Genomic DNA, 22,968 nt, shown 5'->3' with positions numbered 1-22,968 from the left:
TTCAACTTGAGTTAAGACCATGGAAAAGACCTTTGACCCTTTAATAAGCTGAAATTGTATTCCAGGCTGTGATGATAAACAGGTTATCATTTATATGAAATGTCTAGAGTCTTGGTCTCTGTTCAATAGATGCCAATAACATTTTCCCTGTTATTTAGCACTGCTGAGTGTCTGCACAGGTTTTCAAAATTTTAGAACCTCTTGTGTGATTTCATTATGGTGGGTCACAAAGGAAGAGGTGTAGGTGTGTTGATGTCATGAGACACCAGGGTGTGTGTGTATATCTATCTATCATCTGTCTATCTATCTATCTATCTATCTATCTATCGATCGATCGATCGATCTATCTATCTATCTTCTATCTATTTCATCTAGAACCTCCAATTCAGCCCTTCCATTAGCTGTTGAGACCTCAACACATTTCTTCACTGTTGAAGAAAAAGCAGATGGATTATTTCCAAGTCTCTGGTGAGAGTCTTCATGATCAACTCACACATTTCCTTATGTATGGATTGTTTGTTCATGGGCTATTGCCTGTCTAAGACATAACCTTGTTCATTGACATCTCCCGAGACTGGTTTGTCCTCTAGATTTCCCAAACACTAAAATGCTATAAAGAATTAACAATGTATTCTAAACCAGTGGAAGAGGGGCAGTGGTAATATTGAGAGATCAGCTTTAATACATGGTTGTTGTGCAGAAATGCTTATTTATGTTGACAATACACTCCAATATGGCTTATGACTCAAAGATGTATGTAGATACATTTCTGACTCTAACACGGAAAATGAAATGTGAATAAGAAGTGTCAGTTAGTATGCTAGGACACAATGTCCTTGCATCTGAACTGAATATGAAATGATGGAGTTTTAAGTATGCAGGCTTTTGAGTCTCCAGACCATATTCAGGTATGTTTTGACTTTTAGTTTACTAATGTGCTTGAGGCTCCATTCCTAGTCTTTAGAGTTCACAATTGTGCTTGATGCTTTTTTACAAGGATAAATGATATAGTACAGGTAGATCGTAGTAATAACTTATTATTTTTAGCCATTATTATTGATACAATTAGTGGTAATTATCATGGATACTCATCAAACAGAAACAAATGTTATTTTTAAGAAAATCAATGATTTGGCTTAGATGCTCTTTCCAGGGGTAAAATTGCTCTTCAACTCTTTGGGAGGAAAACAGCTTTGGACAATATTCAAAATAAGAAGTCAGTCAGTCTGCTCATACCTCCAGACATAGGCAAAGCTGTGAGGGAAGGTTACTTCCCAGAACATAATAGAATTTTCTTGAAAGCTTGTGAAAGGTTTGATAGGAAGTCATGTAGCTCCTGGGAGAATTCCAGACAGGGTCTTACCTAGTAGCCTGTGAGCAGTCAGAAATCCCTTAATGGGTTTGTACTACTCATGATGATGGGGATCAAATTGGAAACCCTGTTCTATCATGTACCTAACAACCTCTCACTTCATTATCTACAAAACACTCCAGAAAAGGGTGTAACTAGGTTAAATGGATGTGAATGGAGGGGAAGGTATCATCTTGGTTGGAAGAAGGCGAAGAGTTACATAGAAGACTACTGCCACAGGAGACAAAACACACAGAGGATTTGGAAGAGGGACTGCAAAATGTTAGTGAAAATCCATGGCAATTTTAAAGGAACAAAGATTGGGAATTAAGTTGAGCTTAGCCACCAATGATTTGTAGGACAATATAAAGAAAATATCTGCCTCATATCTTTGTATCCATGTGCAAATTACATGACTCCTATTTACTTTGGGGTATTTTTCTAAAGAGTTAAAGTTAGGCTTATAAAAAAGAAGTACAATCAGACTCTTTGAAACAGGAGAAATGTTTCTATACTCTACAACTTGTTCTACTAATAGTTGTGCAAGTGTGATACTGTGGTATGTATTCAGTAAATAGATTTCTTGAAATAACTCAATGCAGAGAAATCATTTTCTATTACAATCTCTTCCCATAGGAGTTCTTCCAATGCTATTTGTGTATGCTCCTTATAGGATGTGGTTGGATCTCTTGGCATGAGAATGTTTTCCCAAATACTTGAATAAAGGGTTATAACTCATTTTTGGGTCACAGTGAATGGGGTTGGTCTCATTCACCTACTTTATTGTTCATGAACCTATTATACAATTCATCCATCTCTTATATATACTTTGCATATGTCTTTTGAAACATTTATCTGTAAATTCTATAAGATATCCTTACAATGTATGATTAATTTTATTTTGGGTATTTTCTGTGTTTATGAGTTGCATTCACCATCATTACAAAAAATGCTATATAGCAGTAGGCATTTTAAAAAATGACACATTACATCAAAAATTAATCAAACATGACTAATTTTAATGTAATTACTAAAGAAGGATATAACATTTTATTATGACACTCTAGCCATACATTTTCAAAATATGCTTACTAAACAGTAAATGTAAGATAATGATTCAGTTAGTTACATTTTTAGGAGTTGTTAGGATTGATATTGTTTTGCCATAAATGAATTGAATAATAATCACTTCAAATACAATCAGGATTAATTTGATAAAGATGTTTTTGAATAAAAGATACAATGAATGACCAATTTTTGCTACTTTCAGGTTTCAGTAGGAAAATTAACCCAATATCTGTAAGTTAATTATCACATGTGATTTTTAAGTGTGATAAAATAAATGAAGAAAATACATGATGTAATCCAAATTCTCATAGCTCATTAGCTCACTAACAAATAGAGATCTGAGCTGATATGATATTTGGAGTTTTTATGTAAATTGAATATAAATTGTATGATGTTTGGAAATTTTTGATATTTTGAATAGACATTTTAATGATACATAGACACAGATAAGAGTTATGAATAGACAGCTTGAGGTTTCCGAGTCCCCCTGCAGTGTGTTTAGCAGTAGAGACAAGGTAAATATTCAACCAAAATGAGATTAGGACATCAACAGAAGAGACTTTGCAATGAGCTGGTGAGTGGGATCAGGGGGGTGGTATGGAAGGGATTTTTAGAGTTCTCTTTTCATTTTTGTACTTTACAAAAGTGCATTTTTGGCAAAAGAAAATGAATAATACTTGCTTTTAAGCCCAGGCAATTTAAAGACAGGTAAATTCTAAAGACTGTGAAAGGTCATGTTAAAGGTGATCTAGCCTGGATTTTAAGTAGGTGAAAGTATTTACATTGTTGCTCATTTTTTAATTGGTCAGTAACATTTGAATTTTGTATCCTTTCATTTTTATGCTAATGATTTTTCTCCTTAAAGCCAGTATCAATGCTAGATAAAAACTGGAGAGAAATATCATGTTAAAAACCAATGTAAGCATACATTAAGAAGGAACATGTGAAATCTGTGTTTTATAAGAGAGTCCTTTAGTCGTTGGATTTTGTCTGGCCAGCATCTATAAAATTCTGAGGCAGACACTGGGGGAAAAAAGACCTGGGAAGAACAAAGGCAGTTTCCAAAGTCCCCTGGGCCTCTCTCTTATCTGAGAAAGTTTTCCTTAAAATGATAAGAAAGAGAGGATTGTACTAGCTGTGACTTGGTTATTTAAATTGATATCTTTATCATGTACCATATGCACTTAAGCTTCAGACAGTCTTGTCTCTTTTCTGTTAAACAGAAACCACACAAAGAAGGTATCTATATATCAATTTCTAATACCTAACAGGAAAGTTTTACAGAATATCACAACAGCAGTAAGCAAGTGTGTACGATAGGATTAAGCACTAACCTTAGAAACAAAACAAGCAACAAAATTTTCCCGTAATTTTCCCCCTCAGATGCAGGACTTTATGATCTTTGTGGTGAGTGGGGACAGAGACTCACACTTCTACTGTATTTGAAGGTAAATAGTTCTTTAATGTTAATCCTCCATCTTTGAAAATATGGGGACCCCTTATCCTTTGAGTGCATATGGTCATTTGTGGGAGAAGAGCCAAGTAGGACCTATTCTAATAAATTAAGACAGTCTTTTATGATTGAAAACAGAAAGGAACACTTAAAATAGTTGGATTCAACAAGTCAAACCGTACATTTCTAGCTAGCCTATGAAGTCTATGTGAGTTTATCATCTTTCATTCTACTATGAAAGAGAAAAAAAGACCAAGCCATTTTTGAACATTAAGCTTTTCATTCATAAAGATTGTATAAAGTAAAGAGTAAAACCCAACACAAAACAAAACAATATCTTCACAGGTTGTTAGCCATCTTCTTCAAAAATTTCTCATAAATTCTTTTCTTTGTCAGTAGATAACCCCCGTCTCACAAGGAAATACTTTCAACCCTTCCCAATGAGATCCATGACTGCTTGAGGGAGAGTAACCACTCTTTGAGGTGTCTGATGGGAGAGCATCTGCTACAAACCAGAAATTCGTGTGTACCCCAGAGGGTGTGGCAGAAACTGTTTCTAGCAATGGTAAGTCTGCTTTTCTTAGAATCTTTGTTTTTATTTTCTCTACTCTCTGAGTATTTTAGAGTGGAACACACACACACACACACACACACACACACACACACACACACACACACACACACACACACACAAACACACACACACACACACAAAACCAAAGATAATCAAGAAACCCAAACAAGCAAGAGGAAACTTAATCCTCTTCTGCCATTTGCCTCAAGTTCTTTTTCTCCTCCCATTTTTATTTCAAGGTATTGACCAACATTTCAGATTGGGACCAATATTGCTAATTTCATTGAATTTGAGAGCCAACGGAATAATGGAGCCTTCTAACTTTAGAAACTTTCCATCCTCTGTCTCTGAACCCCCCAAACTCACAACTTGGTGAACAATATTTTACTTGTAAGTGATATAAAGTTGAAAGGTGGTGGCTAGATCTAATACTATCTTACTAAGCCATCTATCTATAGAATTGTTGTTTTCATACTTTAAAAAAATATGTCTATGCTTTCTTTTTTTTTCTTTTTTCATTTTTTTAGTCAAGTACTTTCTTAAAGAAACAATAGCACCACATTGGCATAGCTGGCCAAACAATAAATGGGAAAGCAAAACATGCTGCATCCTCCCTCCCTCATCCCTTCCCAAGTGCACAAACCAATAACAGAAATCCTGGAGCCATGGGGTATGAGATGGTTTCAGCTACATAGACATTCCATATTTTACTTTGACATTCCAAGGAGGGGATGGAGTTTCAAGTGGGCAGGGCTGCTTTGTTAAAAATAAGATTTTCAAGGAAATGATTTTTTTTTTTAATTTTTCCATTTGGAGCCTCTTAGGGTGAGTAGGTGTGTGTTGCGTATTTGTGGTGTGTGTGTGTGTGTGTGTGTGTGTGTGTGTGTGTGTGTGTGTGTGTGTGTGTGTTGTGTCTTTGTGTGTGTGTGTGCATGTGTGTGTGCAGGTGCTGGCACACACTTGCATGGATGTAGGCTACATGCATATAGGTTGGATATTAAAAAGTATTTTTTACCCTAAGAGAGTAGATTATAATGGAGAGATGTATTAGCTTTTTTAGTAGCACTCACTCATCTTACAATGCTCAAACAATTGATATCCTTTGGAGAATAGGACCACAACTTCACCTAGGTACTGAGTATTTTAATTAAATCAGGAATAAGGCTATCAAATAAAAACTCCTTCCTGTCTATCTTTATAGTTCTTTTGTGAACGTCTTAAAGTTGCCCCATTTCTAGACAGCAAAGCATTTAACACTGTAGTGAAGCTTACAGAATTTAGAGTTGTAAAATTTGACGTGACAGTTTATGATTCATCATACAGTGACCAGTTGGCTTTCAGGGTTTCTGTAGTTTTATCTTACAGTGTTCATTCATTTGAGAGTATAATGATATGTGAGTGTTATTAATTTTACAAGTTGGCTTCTGGTCCAGTTGGAGAGAATTATGTATTGGACAAAGGATTTCATATTTAACTTTTCCTCATTGAGAGAATTCTTGACTGAGTGTATGTGACAGACTCTTGGAATCTCCATATCCGACAATGGCAGGAACCCCACAGACCTGTAGAAGACTAACTATAAGGGTTTTGGGATCCCCAATTTTAAAAGCTACACTCTGGAAACAAGAACTGATGTTAGAAGTGCCACCCTGGGTGTGGGAGGGTCCAACTTTTCCTACCACACTTCTGGGAAATAGATAATGGCAAAACTGACCTATTTACATCTCTATGTGGTACTTAGGCATGCTCAGCCCAGCGGGTCATTCTCAAAGCTTTCCTGAGCAGGGCACTCTGCATTTATTCAGAGACTCTTGAGGCAGGCCAGTGGGAGGAATATGAAAAATGTCTCTTTTGTTTTTCTTATGTATTTTATAAGAATATTAAGGAAATCTGCAAGAGAGCAAAGCTACAGATAGTAACATTATCTGGATTATTTTTGTTCTAAGGAGGGAGACAATCTTTCTGCACAAAATAGGGAACATTCTAGACTGTTTTTGGTAATCAACACCCAGTTAAATGTATCCAACACATCTGCAGGAAGGTGGATTCTTCCTTCTATGCGGATGATAGGGAGAATCTTGGGATTGAGAAGGAAAATTTTTGCCTCTCAAGTAGCAATTCTGGCTTCACAATTTTCACAAAATAAAGCAAGTACGTGTGTACACAAGCAAGGGCATAAGACTATATCCACTAAAGTAACTTGTGATTCTTAATAGATATTATTTCAAAACTTAAGAATATTAAGGTCTTTTTAATATGCTAAAGGGAAGGAAATGTATTTTTCCAACTGAGTAGATTATCATTGATAATATTAGTATTATTCCTAAATACTAAGTACCTGGAAGGATTAATGAGAGTGAATAAATGGAATACACTTTAATTGTCAAGGATCTTTCTCTTTCTCCCCTTTTCTTTCCTTTCACTTTTCTTTATGTTCCTAAGTTCAATGCAGAAATAAAATCAAATTATAAACCAAATTCCTCTTACTTTGTGGTGTGTTGGAGAGATGGAGTCATTAGCTCTTCACTAGTTAGAGCTTCACCAATTAGAACTTGGATATCATATTAACATCTCAGTGATTGACAAATAATCCTTGGAACTACATTGTCAATGGGTTATTTACAGAATTCCTCGTATCCCAGTAATCCAAGGGTTCTGATGTTGCACCCACCTGGAAACCCAGAGGAAAAATCTGAAGATCTATCTGTTTAATATTCATACCACCCCTTTGAGGTAGGTAGATGACATATTGCCCCCATTTTTCAGATGAGGAAACTGAGGCACCGAGAGGAGGAGTGACTTGACCAAGGTCACACAGTGGTGAGTCCCTGTGGCAGATGTTGCAAATACTTATGACATTGGTGATAAAAAAAAGGAACCAGGGCTCCTAAAATCCCTAGCCTCTTGCTTTCCTACTCCATAGTATCCTCTCTGGACTCACCAAGTATGTGTGTGTCTTAGTGGACTTTGTATCTTAAACTCCTCTTGGAAGGCATAGCTGGGGAGGCATTTGCATCTCCCAAGAGGATGGATTTTTTTTTTCAGTTCCCTTCCTAATTTTGTCATCTTAGGCTCCAGGCTTTCGTTTTTGCTTTGCTTTCACCTTTTACCGTTTTGACCAGATTCTTTCATATAACAAACTACAAAATAGCACCATTGTACTAAAAAACAACAACAACAGAGTTTTACATACTGTTTGATATATCCTGTATTATTGATATGCTAAATTTACATAGTGCTCTATATGGAAAAAATAAAAAGAGAGAAATTACTATTTAGGTTACATACTAACTTATCATTTGAAGGAACCATCAAGAGTCAAAGAGACGTTCTATGTTTCAAACACACACCTAAAAATGATTGGCCTCAAAGTTACAGTTATTGTCATCCTATTTTTTTCTTGTAACGTGATGTGGAAAAATAAAGCTTTGTGTCTAAAATAAATGCATCCAACTTATATTTGGTACAGATGCCACAGATGGAATCAGATGGGTTAAAACTTGGTGGGCCAGTTGACTACTTACTTGCTATTGCTTTTGAGGAGGCCAAATTCAACAAATACATATGTTAGGAAAGGGTAGGGCTAATAGAGATAGACAAGATTATTAAACTCTGTAAAACAAGCAGCTTGAGCTATGTGGGGAAAAGTAAAAATAAGAGAGTAATTCATAAACCACTTATACACAGTTGCTGAATGACTGGCTTCAGCAGCCAAAATTCAGAGGGGAATTTAGTGCAACTGGATCTATACAACACCCATGCATTTCCGGCTCTTGAGAGGCAGAGATTAGGAGATATAATTATATATATACTTTTTCTCTATAGAACGTATTGATAAAGGATCAAAAGCAATCTACTCACTCCAGGATCACTTTTGCAAGGTGCAAAGTTTTTTGTTTTTTTGTTTTTTTTTTTTTAACAAACACTCCTAAAGACCATGTTGTAATGTTTACTTGTGTATTTCATTGGGGAAAATGCCCATTTTTGAAATGTTATTCATCTTATTGTTATTTTTTGGTAGGTGTTCCAATGTTTGCAGGTTGTTGATGTAGATCAAAGGATCCTGCGGTGACCCATCGGTTTCTGCTTCTTGGTAGGTTCTTCCTACATCCTATAGTTCTTGTTTCCCGTACTCCCTCTACTTGCGTTCTTCAAATGCACTTCCTACAAGCAAGGGAGAAAAGGTCCCATTAATTTGTTGTGGTTTATAGAGCCATTAATGTCTTTAAACAATTCATTCATCCCTTGTGCTTATTCGTCACTATGTGATTGTTAATTAACTTGATTCACACATGCAACGTGCAATGACCAAAACAGTGAATAGTATTTCAAAGCCTTTAAGGACTCATTATTTCTTTACTTATGTAACTTTAACACTCTCTTACAGATCTTTATAAGATGTATAATAAATTCCTGTAACTTAGAGCCCCTTTCCCTTTGTTCTAGTGCTATAGGAGACTAATCTGATTCTTCCTGGGTACTGTGCCCAGCTATTTTTAACACTGGGTTTCATCCTTTTTTATTTTATGCCTCACCAGTAAAGCTAAAATAGGGTTTGAGTCTTGAAATCTTTGAGAGGCATGAAGATGGACAGGCCTTTATTTAATACTTATCTCTATGAGCTTCCATGGAATAGGTACCATGGCTTTATAATTACACAAAGATGCCACTTTCTCCATGTTTCTGCCTCTGTCCCATGTTCAATCACAGGAAGGTAGCCTTCTGACTGCAAGTGTATTTTTCCCCCAGTGACCAAAACAAAACAAAGCAAAACAGAGCCAAACAACAATAGCAACAAAAACCCCATACTCATCTGGGTTACCTCTGCTGTCTTGTTACAGCTTATTTTACATTATTGGTTTATAAAATGGAGATGTTGCTTTTAGTTTTTGCTCATTTTCCCCTATGAGGAGAGGTGGTACTTTTGAAGCAGAAGATTGGGAAGTCAGGTAAAAATCACAACACCCTGAACTGAGCTTAAATCCTACCCTCTTCTATCTGCCAGTCAAGTGTGCAAGTAATATTTTCTTCATCCATAAAACAGAATGATAGTATCTACTTTATAAGATTGAGGAGTTAACATTCATGAAAGCCCCTTTCTTGACTGTAAGCATAATAATCAACATGGTTATTAATACTGTAATACTATTAATAAGACAAGTATTAGATGTTGTTACTAATTCTCTCTTTACCATGTCATCTTTGTATTCATGTGTGTATGTGTGTGTAGTGTATGTGTGTGCATGGAGATGTGTATGTGGGTGCACCTGTAGAACTGCCATACTTTTTATTGAAACAGAGTGTTTTTCATTGAACATGGTATCATCATGTAAAAAATACTCTTTAAAATAATAGGTCCATGCCTATCATAAAAGAATCAGGCAGAAGAAAGTGGGTCTTGAGTTGAGGATCATGAAATGCCAGTTTAAAATATTGAAACTTTCCCTTTTTAGAACATATAGCTCTTGGAAAGTTCAGTTAACACACTTTGATTGCTGGGTAAAGCATTAGCCATTAATCTACCAGTGAACTTCTGCTCCTCGATCTTTGTCTTCTAGTCGTTTGCTAAACAAATGAAAGGAAGTCATCTGTGGCAGGAGTGGGATCATTAAAGTCCCCAAACCATCTGAAGCTATGTGTGGACCCATTAGCTTCATCTCACCACATGCTTCAAATAGCTGTAAATGTCAACAGCACTATTCTATGAAACTATTAACCAAATTAATTAATAGGGAAGTATCCTAACTTGAATTATACTTTTTTCCTATTTAATATGAACACTAGATTAGAAATAAAGAACAGTGAGTCTAAAATGCACATGCTAAAATAATTCAAGGATGAACTGGTAACAATGAAAGAAATCCCATGATCGCTTGAATCAAGCTGAGTTACAAATTTGGGAAAGAACACATTCAGGTATTTTCTGTATAGTCTATAAGTGCATGAAGGTTGTACAGCAACTAAAAGGGGAGCGTGGGGTTAGATCAACCATCTTACAGATAGATCTTTGTCTTCTGGTTCTTTTTCTTTTCTCTGAAAGCAGAAGGTAGACAGGGTGAGGTTGAGCAGAAGTGTCCCCTGGTGGTTTTCTTGTGGGTCTGCCTCAGCATTCAGCAGAGCTATGGGCTGAAACTCACCCACCACTGCTCTAAGTAGCATGCTTCCCAAGCACACAGGCTCAGTGAACCCATTTAAAAGCAGCTGTGTGTCTGGTTTGCATTTGGCTCTCTTCCCAGGCTCTCACATGTGATTTCTTTGTTGCAGACAATGACAGTGATGAACAAAAGCACTCAGGGACTTGGTCTCAGTTGCATCTGTTGCTTCGCTCATTGTCTTAATTTGATTATGCTGGCTACCCTTGACAATAGGCTGCAGGTGGAGGCCTGTTAGGAGCAGCCGTCCTTGGAGCTGGCGCCCACCTTCAATGCACTCCTTAATGGATTATGAAACAGTTTCACATGCAGCCAAGCAAAAACTTTTTACTTCAGCAGCTTGTCCAATACAAACAAACCAGCTGAAACTGTTTCTAGCATGCAACTAGATGGATTTTTTGAAAGAAAAACAGTAGTGAGTAAATATTATTTCCTATTGACACAAGAGAAGGTAAGATTATTACAAAAATGCCCATCTTCTAACTCACCGGGGTTGATGGAAGAAACTGGCCCTTCTGAAGGGAAGGCTAACCAGATTATCAAGGTATCAGCTGGGGAAGGGATTAATTTGTAATAGAGGGCATTTGCTTTCTTCCACAGTTTTTTCCCCTGGAATGCCATCCATAGACCTTGTAAGGGCAAAATCATCAAAGGCTAATAACAATAGACATCACAATAATCTTGCTTGACACCTGCTGTGGCTTTACGGTTGAGTAAGTTCTCTCACTGGCTCCTCACATCCATTTTGGCAAGGTGACCTTATTTGTATCCAATCCATTTCCAGGCTGAGGCTAGCTAAGGTTTGGTGATGTTCTTCAGGCTGCATAGAACAGGCTGTGAGAACTAAGAGGAGAACTAACAGGGTGTCACTTGAGCATAAGGTGCTAAGGGTTAATTCATACACTTCTGTTTGCTTTCTCATTTAATTCTCAGTCCTCCTCAGGATGCTCACTGGCATCTTGACCATTTGACCTTAAGCAATCTGAAGCTTTGAAAGGGTTAAAAAAATCCCAAGTATTTCTTAGAGTTAAGCTGAACCTCTGCTTTGGGTTTGTAGCGGTTCTTTGTGAATCTGCCGCTAGCCTGCTAGTCTACTATCTTCCACACCAGGAGGTAAAAACAGAACCTAGTCCAAACCTCTTTCTAGTGGCAGTAGTTCGTCATGTCCTCAGTTGTTCACCTCCCAAGCTGTTTCATTGATGAAGGTAGAACCTTATGGGACAAGGACTCCAAGCTAAGAGGGCAGGTGTCCTTCCTGACCTCAAGGTCAGCTAGGCCACATTTTCATGATTTTTTTTTTATAGAGCTCTGGAAATAGAGTATTTTCAGTTAGCAAGGGCTAACTCCTTGGATATCATTACTTCTGATTTTCATCATGCCTGTTTGTAGGGGGTGGGATTTTTGCCTAAGGGTCAGAATATAAAAGAAAGATGATAGACACTTTAAACTTCAGGAAGGAAGTATTGATATTTTCAATAGACCATGTTTCCATCTTCCACCCACTGCAAACAAGTCAAGCATTGTAGGGCATAGTCTAGGGAAGGTCTAGCATTCTGTAAAGAACAGTGGGGAAATAATGGCCAACACAGACTGTTAGCAGCTTATTTATAGCATTGACCTCTTCCACAAAAAGGCAAATAGAAAAAAAAAAAAAAAAAGAACAGTGGATGATTGAGAGGTGGCCCAGACATCAACCCTTCACTTGTTGAAAAGGATGTGCTGTAGTTCTTTTTCTCTGGTTGGCTTGGGGACACATGGCATTATGGAGGATGATTTAGATGTCTTGATATCAGTTTTGACATCTTTTGACTTCAAGGAATCCCAAGTGCAAATTCTAAGAGCTTCAGAGCAGCCTCACTTTGATGGCAGCTGAGCTGAGTATCATGAGATCTATTCTGTGCAATAGGATAATGACTTTAAAACCAAAGAACAGAGCATACAATTCGAGAGACCTGTGCTCCTGTTGTGTGTGGCTGACGCTTTAAGACAGAGGCACATGTGTGGACATAAGGGGCACAACGTCAGTTTGCCTAGACTCTGGCTGTTTTTTGAAAACTACCTTCTTTTGCCTTTAATGTGATGGGAATGGCTATCTCTCCCTCCCCATGACTTTTTCCTTGGAACAGTTTGGACTATTCCTGTTGTTCCAGACTGACCCCTCACTTAAGCTGAGTCTGGGTGTAGTGGGGATTCCCAAATTTGGAGCACATACATTTTTAGTGGCCACTTTGTCTTAAAGACTCCTTGGTGGCTGTTACACTGTCCTTAACACCTTATATAATCCTCAGATATTTCTCCCCAAGATCCTTTCTCTCTCTTTTTCACTTGGGATTAGACAACACTGCTTTTTTATGATTTGCTCAAACTACCAGACTCTGACCTCTTTTCTTTAATATAGGTGTATCTCCTAATAAAATCTTGCTCATTTGTCTCCCCTAGGCCATGGGCTTACATGCCTAATTTTGGTCCCAGCTGCCCCAACTCACAAGAGTTACATGACTATGGATAATCACTGACTATTCTTGCCTCAGTTTCCTCTTCTATGATGCACAAGGATGGGGTAAAAGCACTTACTTCATCAAGTTTGTTGATTGACTGTACATTTACTTAGTATAGGGAGATGGCTTCTACTATGTGCAAGAAGACTCATTGACAAAGACACTTGGTTTAGATCCATTTTGTGAACTTGACTCTTAGCAACATCATTCTAGACTGGCTTGAGTGCAATCTCATTTGCACCTGCATTTGTTGGAACTATGACATGTTTCAGAGTGAATTCTGCATGTATTTGTCTCCCCCACTTAAATGGAAGCCCCCCAGACAATGGGGCATATTTCTTTACCTCTGTCTCCTCCCTAAACTCAAGCAGGATATTTGAGAAATGAAAGCCAATAGTGAATTTGTCTTTTTCTTTACATTGTTTTAAATTTTCTGCAGAAGTCATGGGGTAGAGTTTAGATCAACAATAAGCATTCCATAGTCACTTGTTGGGTTCCCAAATCAAAATATATCAGAACTCTCTTCTGTCTCAGAACTTACACTGATTATTATGGCATAATAGATGTGACCTAAGAAATGGAAGAAGTAGTGAGGTGCCTGGTTAACATGTTGGGGCCCATCTTGTGTGTATATCCTGACTTAGCCAGATGTGAGAGCAAGACCTTGACAAGACATTTAGCCTTTCTCAGTTAATTTTCTTATCTCTACAGTGGGAAAAATGATAGTGTTTACCATGTAGGCTTATGATGATTAAGGGAAATGATTCACTAAAGCCCTTGTCATATAAGTGTTGAATAAATATTATATATTATTACTATCCAGCTACTACAAAAACACTTTCTATGATAGAATGTTACCCTTTTCTTCTGATTATAGACAGAATGAGCTACCTTCTGGATTTGCAGAGTGCCCTTGAATGCTGGGATAGCATGTCCTCAGCTAGTTTTCCTTTTCTCTTTTATTGAATGATGTGTCCCTAGGATTGCTCAGGAGTCAAGGAACTTGTGTTCATCCTCCCATTTTTCCTAGATTAGCTTGATTTAAGAACTTCTCCTTCTTCAGATAATCACTTGATTGATCACCAGTGCATCTCACTGTGATGTAAGAAACCACTGGTTAATGGCTTAAAGGCTAGAGGGAAATAAATGAAGAAGAAAATACTGAAGGTTTTTTCCTTAGGCAGCAGAAATTATTTATTTTTATATTGTCTTTAACAGTCTAGAAGGGTGTTGTAAACTCCCTCAGATTCAAGGTTGTTTAAATGAATTTTATGAACAAGTGGTTTGGCTATTTTTATTTGTGATTAATAACAATAACAGTGATGATGATGATGATGATGTTAATTGTGGTGATGACAAATAAGCCTAATCATGCTATTGTTCCCCAAGGGAGTTGCTTTTGGAATTGCTGAAAGGTTCAAATGTGACATTTCCAAAGTGCAATACCAGATTCCAGTGATTTTACTGGTGTTTGTACCTCTCACCTGAAAACTGGTTCTGATGTTATATTTCCTCATGCTTTCACAAAACCATTGTTCCAGCTGGCATATGAGTTATATTGACATTGAGCTAGTGTGCATGCTAATTTGTATCATGATGTCCTTGAGAGACGGGAGGCTCCAGAAAGTCTTCTGGTGTCAGTTCAATGTACCAGTGATGAGTTCACAGTGTCAGTAAGAAAGGGTGTTGCCCTCTTCCACCCAGGTCTTTGAGTGTGTGACAAATCTGGGCAGAACATTTAAACTCTGTGTTCTGAATTTTCCTTCCCACTGAATTGGGAGAAATTTTGGAAGCTTGGAAGACTCTCCAGAACTTTTAGGATGAACAAAATAACACTATGACAGGTTGAAGTGATTTGCATCTGAGGTTGATGGGAGCCTTCAGCATATAAAAGTAAACATCAGGAATGCCAGCCAGTGCTTTTCCAAGGCAGACCAAGCTACAAGAGTTGCTCATGCAAACAGTTTTAAAATTTTAGAATCATTTGTGTTGCCAAAGTACCTCTACCTCTAGCCTTGTATTCTTTTGAAGAATACAAATATTATTCACAGAGACAAACAGAGCATTTAATGGTGACCCTAGCAACTAATTCTGACTAAAGGACAATAAAGATGCCATGCATTTATTGCTTCATTTACAGTTTCATGTCTCCTTGTCTTGCAATGTTCCATAAACCTTCAAACACGACTTGCCATGACATCAGCATCACACATTTCCAAGTGCACCATTGTCAGATGATTAGGAATCTTTCCCTAGCCTCAACCTGCCATACTCTTGCTCTTAATTATTTGAAATTTTTGTGCTGCCATAATTGTTATCTACAGCTGTGAAAATAGCCCATCATATTTTCACAGATGGCAGGGCTGGTTGCTTTTTGATTACTTAACCTCTTGGTGTTGGCCAGACAGAAAGCCTCGTGTGAACATTTCTAGACTTTACACAGAATTTTGTAAAAACTTTTGGCATATGAATCCTTGCTTAGAAGTCAGGGCCATTCAGCCAGTTTAAGTTTGATTTAAAATTTCTTAGTCTTTCCCTTAGAAGTTTGGAGCCATTTTAACAAGGATAAGAATATTTGCTATCATGCTCAGACAGTTACAGAATGAAAGTGGATATTCCAGAGTGAGGAGAGGCCATTGGAACCTTATGGCTAGGAAAGGAGAGATAGGGGCTGGAGAGATGACTTACTGGGTGAAGACAATTGCTGCCAAGTCTAACAACCTGAGTTTGATCCCCAGGAATGTCATGGTAGAAAGAGAGAACCAACTCTGTCAAGTTATTCTCCAACCACCACATACATGCCATGGCATATGCCCTTCCCCAGAATAGACATAATTTTAAAATCTTTTAAAGGAAATGGGAAAGAGACAGCAGAAGCCTGGGGAAGTTGTGGCCAATCCTAGTGACTGAGAGCAACAGGATGATGGGAGGAGCATTGACTGGATGTATAGACCCATCTGTGGGGACAAGAATTAGAGTTGGACCTAGTTTCTCAAGTTTCAATTTCATTATGTGCCTCAGATGGGAAGTGGTTGAAGTCCCTGCTTCCTTAAAAGATACTATGAAATAATAATAATAAAAAAACTTCCTTCTGCCCTTCCAGAAGTGTTCCCTTTATTCCCTGAATAACACTTACTTTAGGACTATATCCCAGAATTTTCCCAGAAGACAAAGGAATCTTGAGATTTTTGTGGATGACAAGTAATGTTTAAAAAGGAATTTATATTCACTGAGAGAAAGCATCTCACCCTGGTATTTACCCATGATTTTGGAAAGTCATTAACCACAAACCCTAGTAGGTCAAACGAAGGTACACAAACACATGTATCATAGATGTATGTATGTACTTGTGCTCATTTGAACACACATACAACCTTCTTTCTCTTCTTTCAAGACTGTTTACTGTACCTAATTATAGCCTCCAAGTTCCCACCAAACATATTTAGAATTAAAATCAGCTGCAAGCATATATAGTATTCCTATTTCTAACCATCAGCCCTCTATTTTAAAAAATCTCCTGACTAATGCTTTCTAAAACTATAACCATAATGGTTAATAAAGATGGGAACCTCCCCTCTCCACCCCTGCAAAAACAAAACAAAACAAAACAAAACAAAACAAAATGGTTCTTAGTTCTTGTGACTCATCCAGTAGACTACAGGAGCTGTTTCTGTGTGCCTGGTATGGTGGGAATTTTCTTAGAGGAGCTGTGTATCAGATATGGATTCATAGATCTATTATGCCATATCTTTCATCAGTTCCCCAATATTTGCAGCATCCAATTCTGTTTTCTGGAGTGTTAACTTAAGTTGACATTTCTTAATTATATATCTTGGTTGCTAGATGAGACCAAAAGACATTGAGAACCCTCTTTAAAGATGGGTTCCTAAACATGTGGGCAGCAGGGAAGAATTCTAATTTCAATCAGGCCCCTGGAAAAGGGAAGCTGGTGTCATCCTTGCATGTTCAGTGGCTCCTGAAACATCTTCTCTAAGCAGCAGCAGGTGTCTTTTCTTAGGTCAAAGGAACCAACAATTGGCCTTTCAGCTCTGAGGTAACATTTAAGAAAAGAAATTCTATAGTGGATATTCTAACGCTCACAAAAAGGGACTGTGCTTCATCCAAAACTGTCACCCTTTCCCGGGCTTTCAAAAGCCCTCACTTTAATTTCAGGCTATCAACTTTATTTTGACTGAAAAACTAACTTTGTGTTATCTATTATATATTTCAAAGAAAGCTTGATTCCCTTCTAGCAGGCAAATAAAAAGACAGGCTCTTATATCACTTTATAAATTCCAATAGCCCCAAACACTTTGCAGGCTGTGTTACCTTTGGAAGCCTTGTTTCCTACTGTCAGATGAAGGGAGGTGATGAGGAGATGCTAGCAGAGGGGTTACTTTGGGGGATCTATTTCTTTGTCTCCTTTGCAAATGCTTACATCTTAATAGCACAAATCCAAGGCTGTATGAAGTCCGCTTGTTTTAAAGGACATTTTAAAGACCAGATGCTGGGGAAAGAAAGGCACTAGATTGGCAACCCAAGAAACGGAAGTGTGCGAGCCTGGAAATAGCCAAAATTTCTATTTATTTTGGAAGTTTTACTTTAAACTATTAAGATCTAGAATCCAGGCTATAGTTAAATATTCTCCAGGAAACATGGAAGGAAAACGCATATTACATTTGATTTTAACTGGTTGAGAAAAAAATGATGGTTTTCTGAAAAGTTCACTGTAAGACCCTGGAATAAATATTAACAGTTCTTCATGTGGAAGAATTGCACTAACAATTTAATTTTTAATTATTCACAGAATCAGGTATTCTCCAAGCTGGGTGGAATCTTAGATCACTGAGTCCTCCTCTGTCATATGTTGGAGAATATGCACATCAACAGAACTGTTGTCAAACTTTGACTTGATATTATTGGCAATATGAGATACTTCTACTCCAATGGACTCTTGTAGTGATATATTATTTATGATTTATTAAAGCTTGCCTGGGGATTCAGAAAGTAAAGGCAGCCACAAGCTATAGAAATCAGGCAGTGGTGATACACACCTTTAATTCCAGCAGCCAGAAGCTAGGAGGTGGTGGTATACACCTTTAGTACCGGGAATCAGGATTAAGAGGTAGATGGATCTCTGTGAGTCCAAAACCACCCAGATCTACACAAGACTGATCCAGTCCTAAAGAGAAACAGCTCACACAAAGATGATCTCTGCACCTGGGATCACACACCTTTAATCTCAGCATTAGGCAGGTATATATGACAGGAGTAAGGCTCAGTATCAGGCATTCATTCTCCAGTCATGTTGAGAATAGGAATGCCCCCGCCCTGTTAGAGGTAAGAACTCTCTGGCTGAGAGGTAAGGTATCTTGGCTGCTTTGCTTTCCTGATCTTCAGTTTGAACTCCAATGTCTGTCTCTGGGTCTTTTATTTTTCATGTTACAGAGTCTTGTATTGTTCTAATGTTCAGAAGTACAATGATACTAGCTAGTATTTCAATAGTGCTTATTATATGTAAGCACTATTTTGAGTATACACATACACATTCACATGTATACACATGCACAAATACATAAATTTTCAATAAGTCCTCACAGCAGCTGTATGGGATAGATTCAGTTGTTACCATAATGAGAGACAAAGAAACCGAGACATAGAAGAGCTAGACAATTTGCCCATGAGTACATGGCTAGGAAAAGAGACTTGCATTGAGGAAGTCTGGTGGTATTCTGTGTTCTTAATGATAATATTAGCCTGTTCCTGCAACTTGAAAGCTTTATGCCTCATTTAGACATTTAGAGTCATAGATCCTCAATCAATTTGTCTCAGAATTATGATTCCTTGTATATTTTAATCAGTTTTAAACACAATTATCATTTTGCTTTAACAGAACTACTGGAAGCTGAAATATGGGGATTGCAAATAAGGATTAATATTCCACTTACTTCAAGAGAACCCTGAGTGGATAAATGATATCACTGTGAAATATTTAGCTAATCACAAACTGTCACATTAAGTCTTTGAGCAATTTCAATTTAAACTAAAGGAGGACATTTCAAATATGTGAGATCTCAGCAAACCTTTTCTGCCTTTCCTGATTTATTCTGTGATTGCCTGACTATCCTAAGTAGAAAAGGAGGAATCATTTAGTCTCAATAGTTCTACTTACTTTTGTGGCCTATCTTTTTCTATTATAGTGTGTCTGCCAATACCATCCATTTATCCATCCAAACATTCATCTGTCTGTCTGTCCATCTGCCTGTCCACCCACTCACCTACATACCCATCATCCATCCATCCATCCATCCATCCATCCATCCATCCTTCCCTCACCCAGTATTGTATGTCATGCATATATGTCTAAGTCCTTGGATGTTACTACTAAAATGAGTTGGAAGGACCATGCTTTTTTTTTTTTTGCTGATTCCTATTACATGGGAATGACATGTAGGCATGTCAAGGATTGTTTTTACATGGTTAGAACCCATTTCAAAAAGAAATGTATTCCAATATACAGTCTAGGGCTATGAGAACTTATTTTAACTAGAAAGTCCTAGTGATTTAAGTTTTACTTGGACAAGGCTTATAAATTTTGAATTCTTTTGCTGAACTGTGGTCTCTTGGAGACCAGTCTGTGTCTGAAGGCTCTGCTAAGTTGATGTGATATTAGTATCAGCTCTTGCCTGAGGCTGGCTCCAAAGTGTGCTGTCATAACAGAATGGAGCATCTCCTGATAATCTAGCATCCATTTTCAATGACACCAGAAGTAGGGTAGCTTTCATTGGAGATTTTGACACATATTTCTGACTGAACTTTTTAGTCCTATTTTGTGCTCTGGACATCTCTATAATATTGAAGGAATCCAAGATTTTCATTTACCCATGGAAAAGTGGTGCTCCTGGAGTAGAAAAATGCCAGGAACACAAAGGACTAGGCAGAAAGAATGCTTCTTTATACCAAGACTTGTAGGTTATATAAATGAAATCTTTCGCTGTGACTTTCAGTCATTTGATCACCCCAAAGATGAGCTTGGCTGAGTACTACTGTCTTCTACACTCCCGTAGAGTGGCAATTCACAATTTGGATAATCTTGAGATTTTTGTTTTTGTTTTTTCCATGAAGATCTTGCTTGTACTGATTAAATCAAGGGAAGTAAGGACAAAGGTCACTGAGACCCACTTTCTGTGAGTTGAATTACATCTTCTTCACCTTCAGAAAATCTCACTGTTGCTCATATTCACAACCTTTCTTCTGGCAGAAAAAATATCAAATTAAAGGGAGACTTCCCATGTCCAGTTCTACTCCTTCCCTTTCTTTGGTACTTGATTCATGTTGATAAGGTGGTGTTGTCTGCCCAGAAGAAGCTTAGAAACTAAGTACATTTCTACCTATGTCCAGATCTCCTGGTCTTTAAAACAAAGAGACAGAATCAAATGGCTTCCAAGGCCTTTACCAGTGCTAACATAGCATGGTTCTAGGGGGTTTTCTAATGAAGAAGAAGCTCATAGGATCTGAGCTCTCAACATCTCTCTCTCTCTCTCTCTCTCTCTCTCTCTCTGTGTGTGTGTGTGTGTGTGTGTGTGTGTGTGTGTAGAAAGAGGGAATCAGGAAGGCAGAGAATGGATAGATGGACAGCTGAAAAGTTTTTTTCTAGGATATACAATCAAATTATATAATTTGATATCAGATATGTTTATTATGAGCTAACTGCTATGCTCCACCCCAAAATTTATGTTTAAGGTCCCAATTCTTGATTGAGGTCATGAAATTCAAATGAGATCATTAGGGTGAGCCCCAATCCAGTTTTACTGATATCCTAATGAAAACAAAATATTTGGAAACTGGCATATGTACAGAGGGAAGATTGTGGAGACGCAGGAGGGATGTCTCCAAGGGACTGATACCTTGAATGTGGCCTTCTATTCTCTAGAGCTGTGAGGAAAATGTATCTGTGGGTTAAACCACTTACTTTGTAGTCTGTGGTACTTTGTTATGGCAGCCATAGCAAACTAATACATCTTTAATGTCTAATACCAAAGTACAAAATAAAAGTTCAGAGACCTTCTAAAGGTTACCTCACAGGCTTTTATGTCAATACTGGATGCTCTTTGGCCTAAACCCTGGCCCAACTAAGAAGGAGAGTCACCAATGAAATCCAGAAAGAAATCTGGGAACTTCCATGACACAATACATGTTGCTGCAAATTTAGGGTTAATATTTAATCCTGAACATATATTTACATGGGCAATTCTTCTCTAATAGATTTGTACAAAATTTAGGATGCATGAGAAGATGTGATCTTTATGTGTGTTTTTATTCTGATTTATTTTTGAAGAAGGGTGTATCTTGTTGCATGTTTTTAAGTTTTTGTGGTTGTTCTTGATGCTCCATTCTTGTCACTTTGTACTTTCTGAGGTCTTACATTTTCCTTTCCCACTCTTTCCATGTGTAATTACCAGATTTTGTAGTAGGTTATTTTTACTTCCATCATAGACATTATCTAGCTCAGTGGGGGCTATTTTTCTTCATTTTCCTCAGTAGTTTTTCTAAGGTGCTGTCTGTTCCTTTCTCATCCTTGCCTCTGTCACTTCCCTTTTGGCCTCCGTGGTCACAGTTCCTAGCTCTGCTCTCCCTTCTCTGCTCTGATGTGCTGAGTTGCTTCTGCTCCCTCCTTCCCTCCAGGCTGTGTCTTTGGCTCACCTTTCCTTCTCCTTTGAAGCTTCATTTTCTTGTTTGTAGATAGGGGCTGGGACTGCAAACATCACAAAAATAATTGCATTGAGAATGGATGGTTCTTGAGCTGAAGAAAGGCTTTGCGTCTGCCCAGAAGGCCTGGGCTCAATAGGAAAAAGGAGCCAGCCTTGGTGCTGGAGAGCAGTCTGCAACTCAGGCACCAGAGCTGACATTCCGGAGCTTTGGACCTTGTATCTTATACCCATGTTCTCTTCAACTAGAAAGAACAAACACCCTCTTGCCCTTCATTCAGACCCTGACATTCTTTCTTGTACCTACTGTGTTCTGTACATACCAACCAAGTCCCCTTGCATCCCTTGAGGTGACTCACAGAGGGTGATGTCTCCCCTAAGGCACCATGGTCCTCCTTCAGCCTCAGCTGTGGTTTAGGACCAGGAAATAGAAAAGTGTCATTGTGAACATTTAGGTCTCTTATCCTGTGCTTTCTGCACAATGCTAGTTTTGTTTCAATGATAAAATATACATGGTCACTTTTTTTTTCCCAGAAGAACTCCTCATAACAACTAAGAGAGGATTGTTCTTTCCTTCCCATTTCCTATTTTTCTTTTATACTCTCCTTGTAAGGACTACAATTTATTATTTAGGCTATGATATTTTGTTTAGTCATTCATTTATTCATTAACAAGTGTGTCAAGTGGCCAACATGCATGGATGTTTTATCTGTTTCTGATCATATAGATGGTGTTTCTGAGGTTGCTTTACAATAAATACTTGGACAAAGAATGCCTTGTGTCTTGATCGTTAGAAACATCTATGTATTCCTACAGCCAAACAGAGTATGTCCATTGTCAGTGTTTTTTTTTTTCTTTAATTTATAATTGTCACTGTGAATTTCAAAGAGGTCCTAGAAGCAAGTTTTTCTATATTTGGACCATTGTAGAATTCCAGGACTTACAAATTTTCATAGTAGATACAGTTATGGCAAATATTAATCCTTGTCTAACAGTTACTTGGTGCAGGCATCCACTTGTACATGGAGTGCATCTTAGAATATTATTAACTTACTGAATTCTGACAACTTGTTGCAGTAAATACTATCATCATCACAATTTTATTGATAGCTGAGACTTGGTATGCTATTTGGCAAAGAGACCTCATTGGGCAACTTGAATTTT

General features: G+C 37.7%; 1 protein-coding gene across 2 annotated transcripts in view; it reads right to left on the bottom strand.

The window, feature by feature from the left end:
* Positions 1-8,550: 8,550 nt before the first annotated feature.
* The window catches only part of Igf1 (insulin like growth factor 1), a 68,309-nt gene continuing 53,891 nt past the window's right edge, over positions 8,551-22,968 (bottom strand). For both annotated transcript variants that reach the window (XM_027392556.2, XM_035451941.1), the window contains exon 4: positions 8,551-8,610. In XM_027392556.2, coding sequence (XP_027248357.1) covers positions 8,551-8,610 — 60 coding nt within the window. The remainder of the gene's footprint in view (positions 8,611-22,968) is intronic.

Source organism: Cricetulus griseus, assembly GCF_003668045.3.
Source record: "Cricetulus griseus strain 17A/GY chromosome 1 unlocalized genomic scaffold, alternate assembly CriGri-PICRH-1.0 chr1_0, whole genome shotgun sequence".
Classification (NCBI taxonomy): domain Eukaryota; kingdom Metazoa; phylum Chordata; class Mammalia; order Rodentia; family Cricetidae; genus Cricetulus; species Cricetulus griseus.
This window is presented reverse-complemented; position numbering and strand designations above follow the sequence as displayed.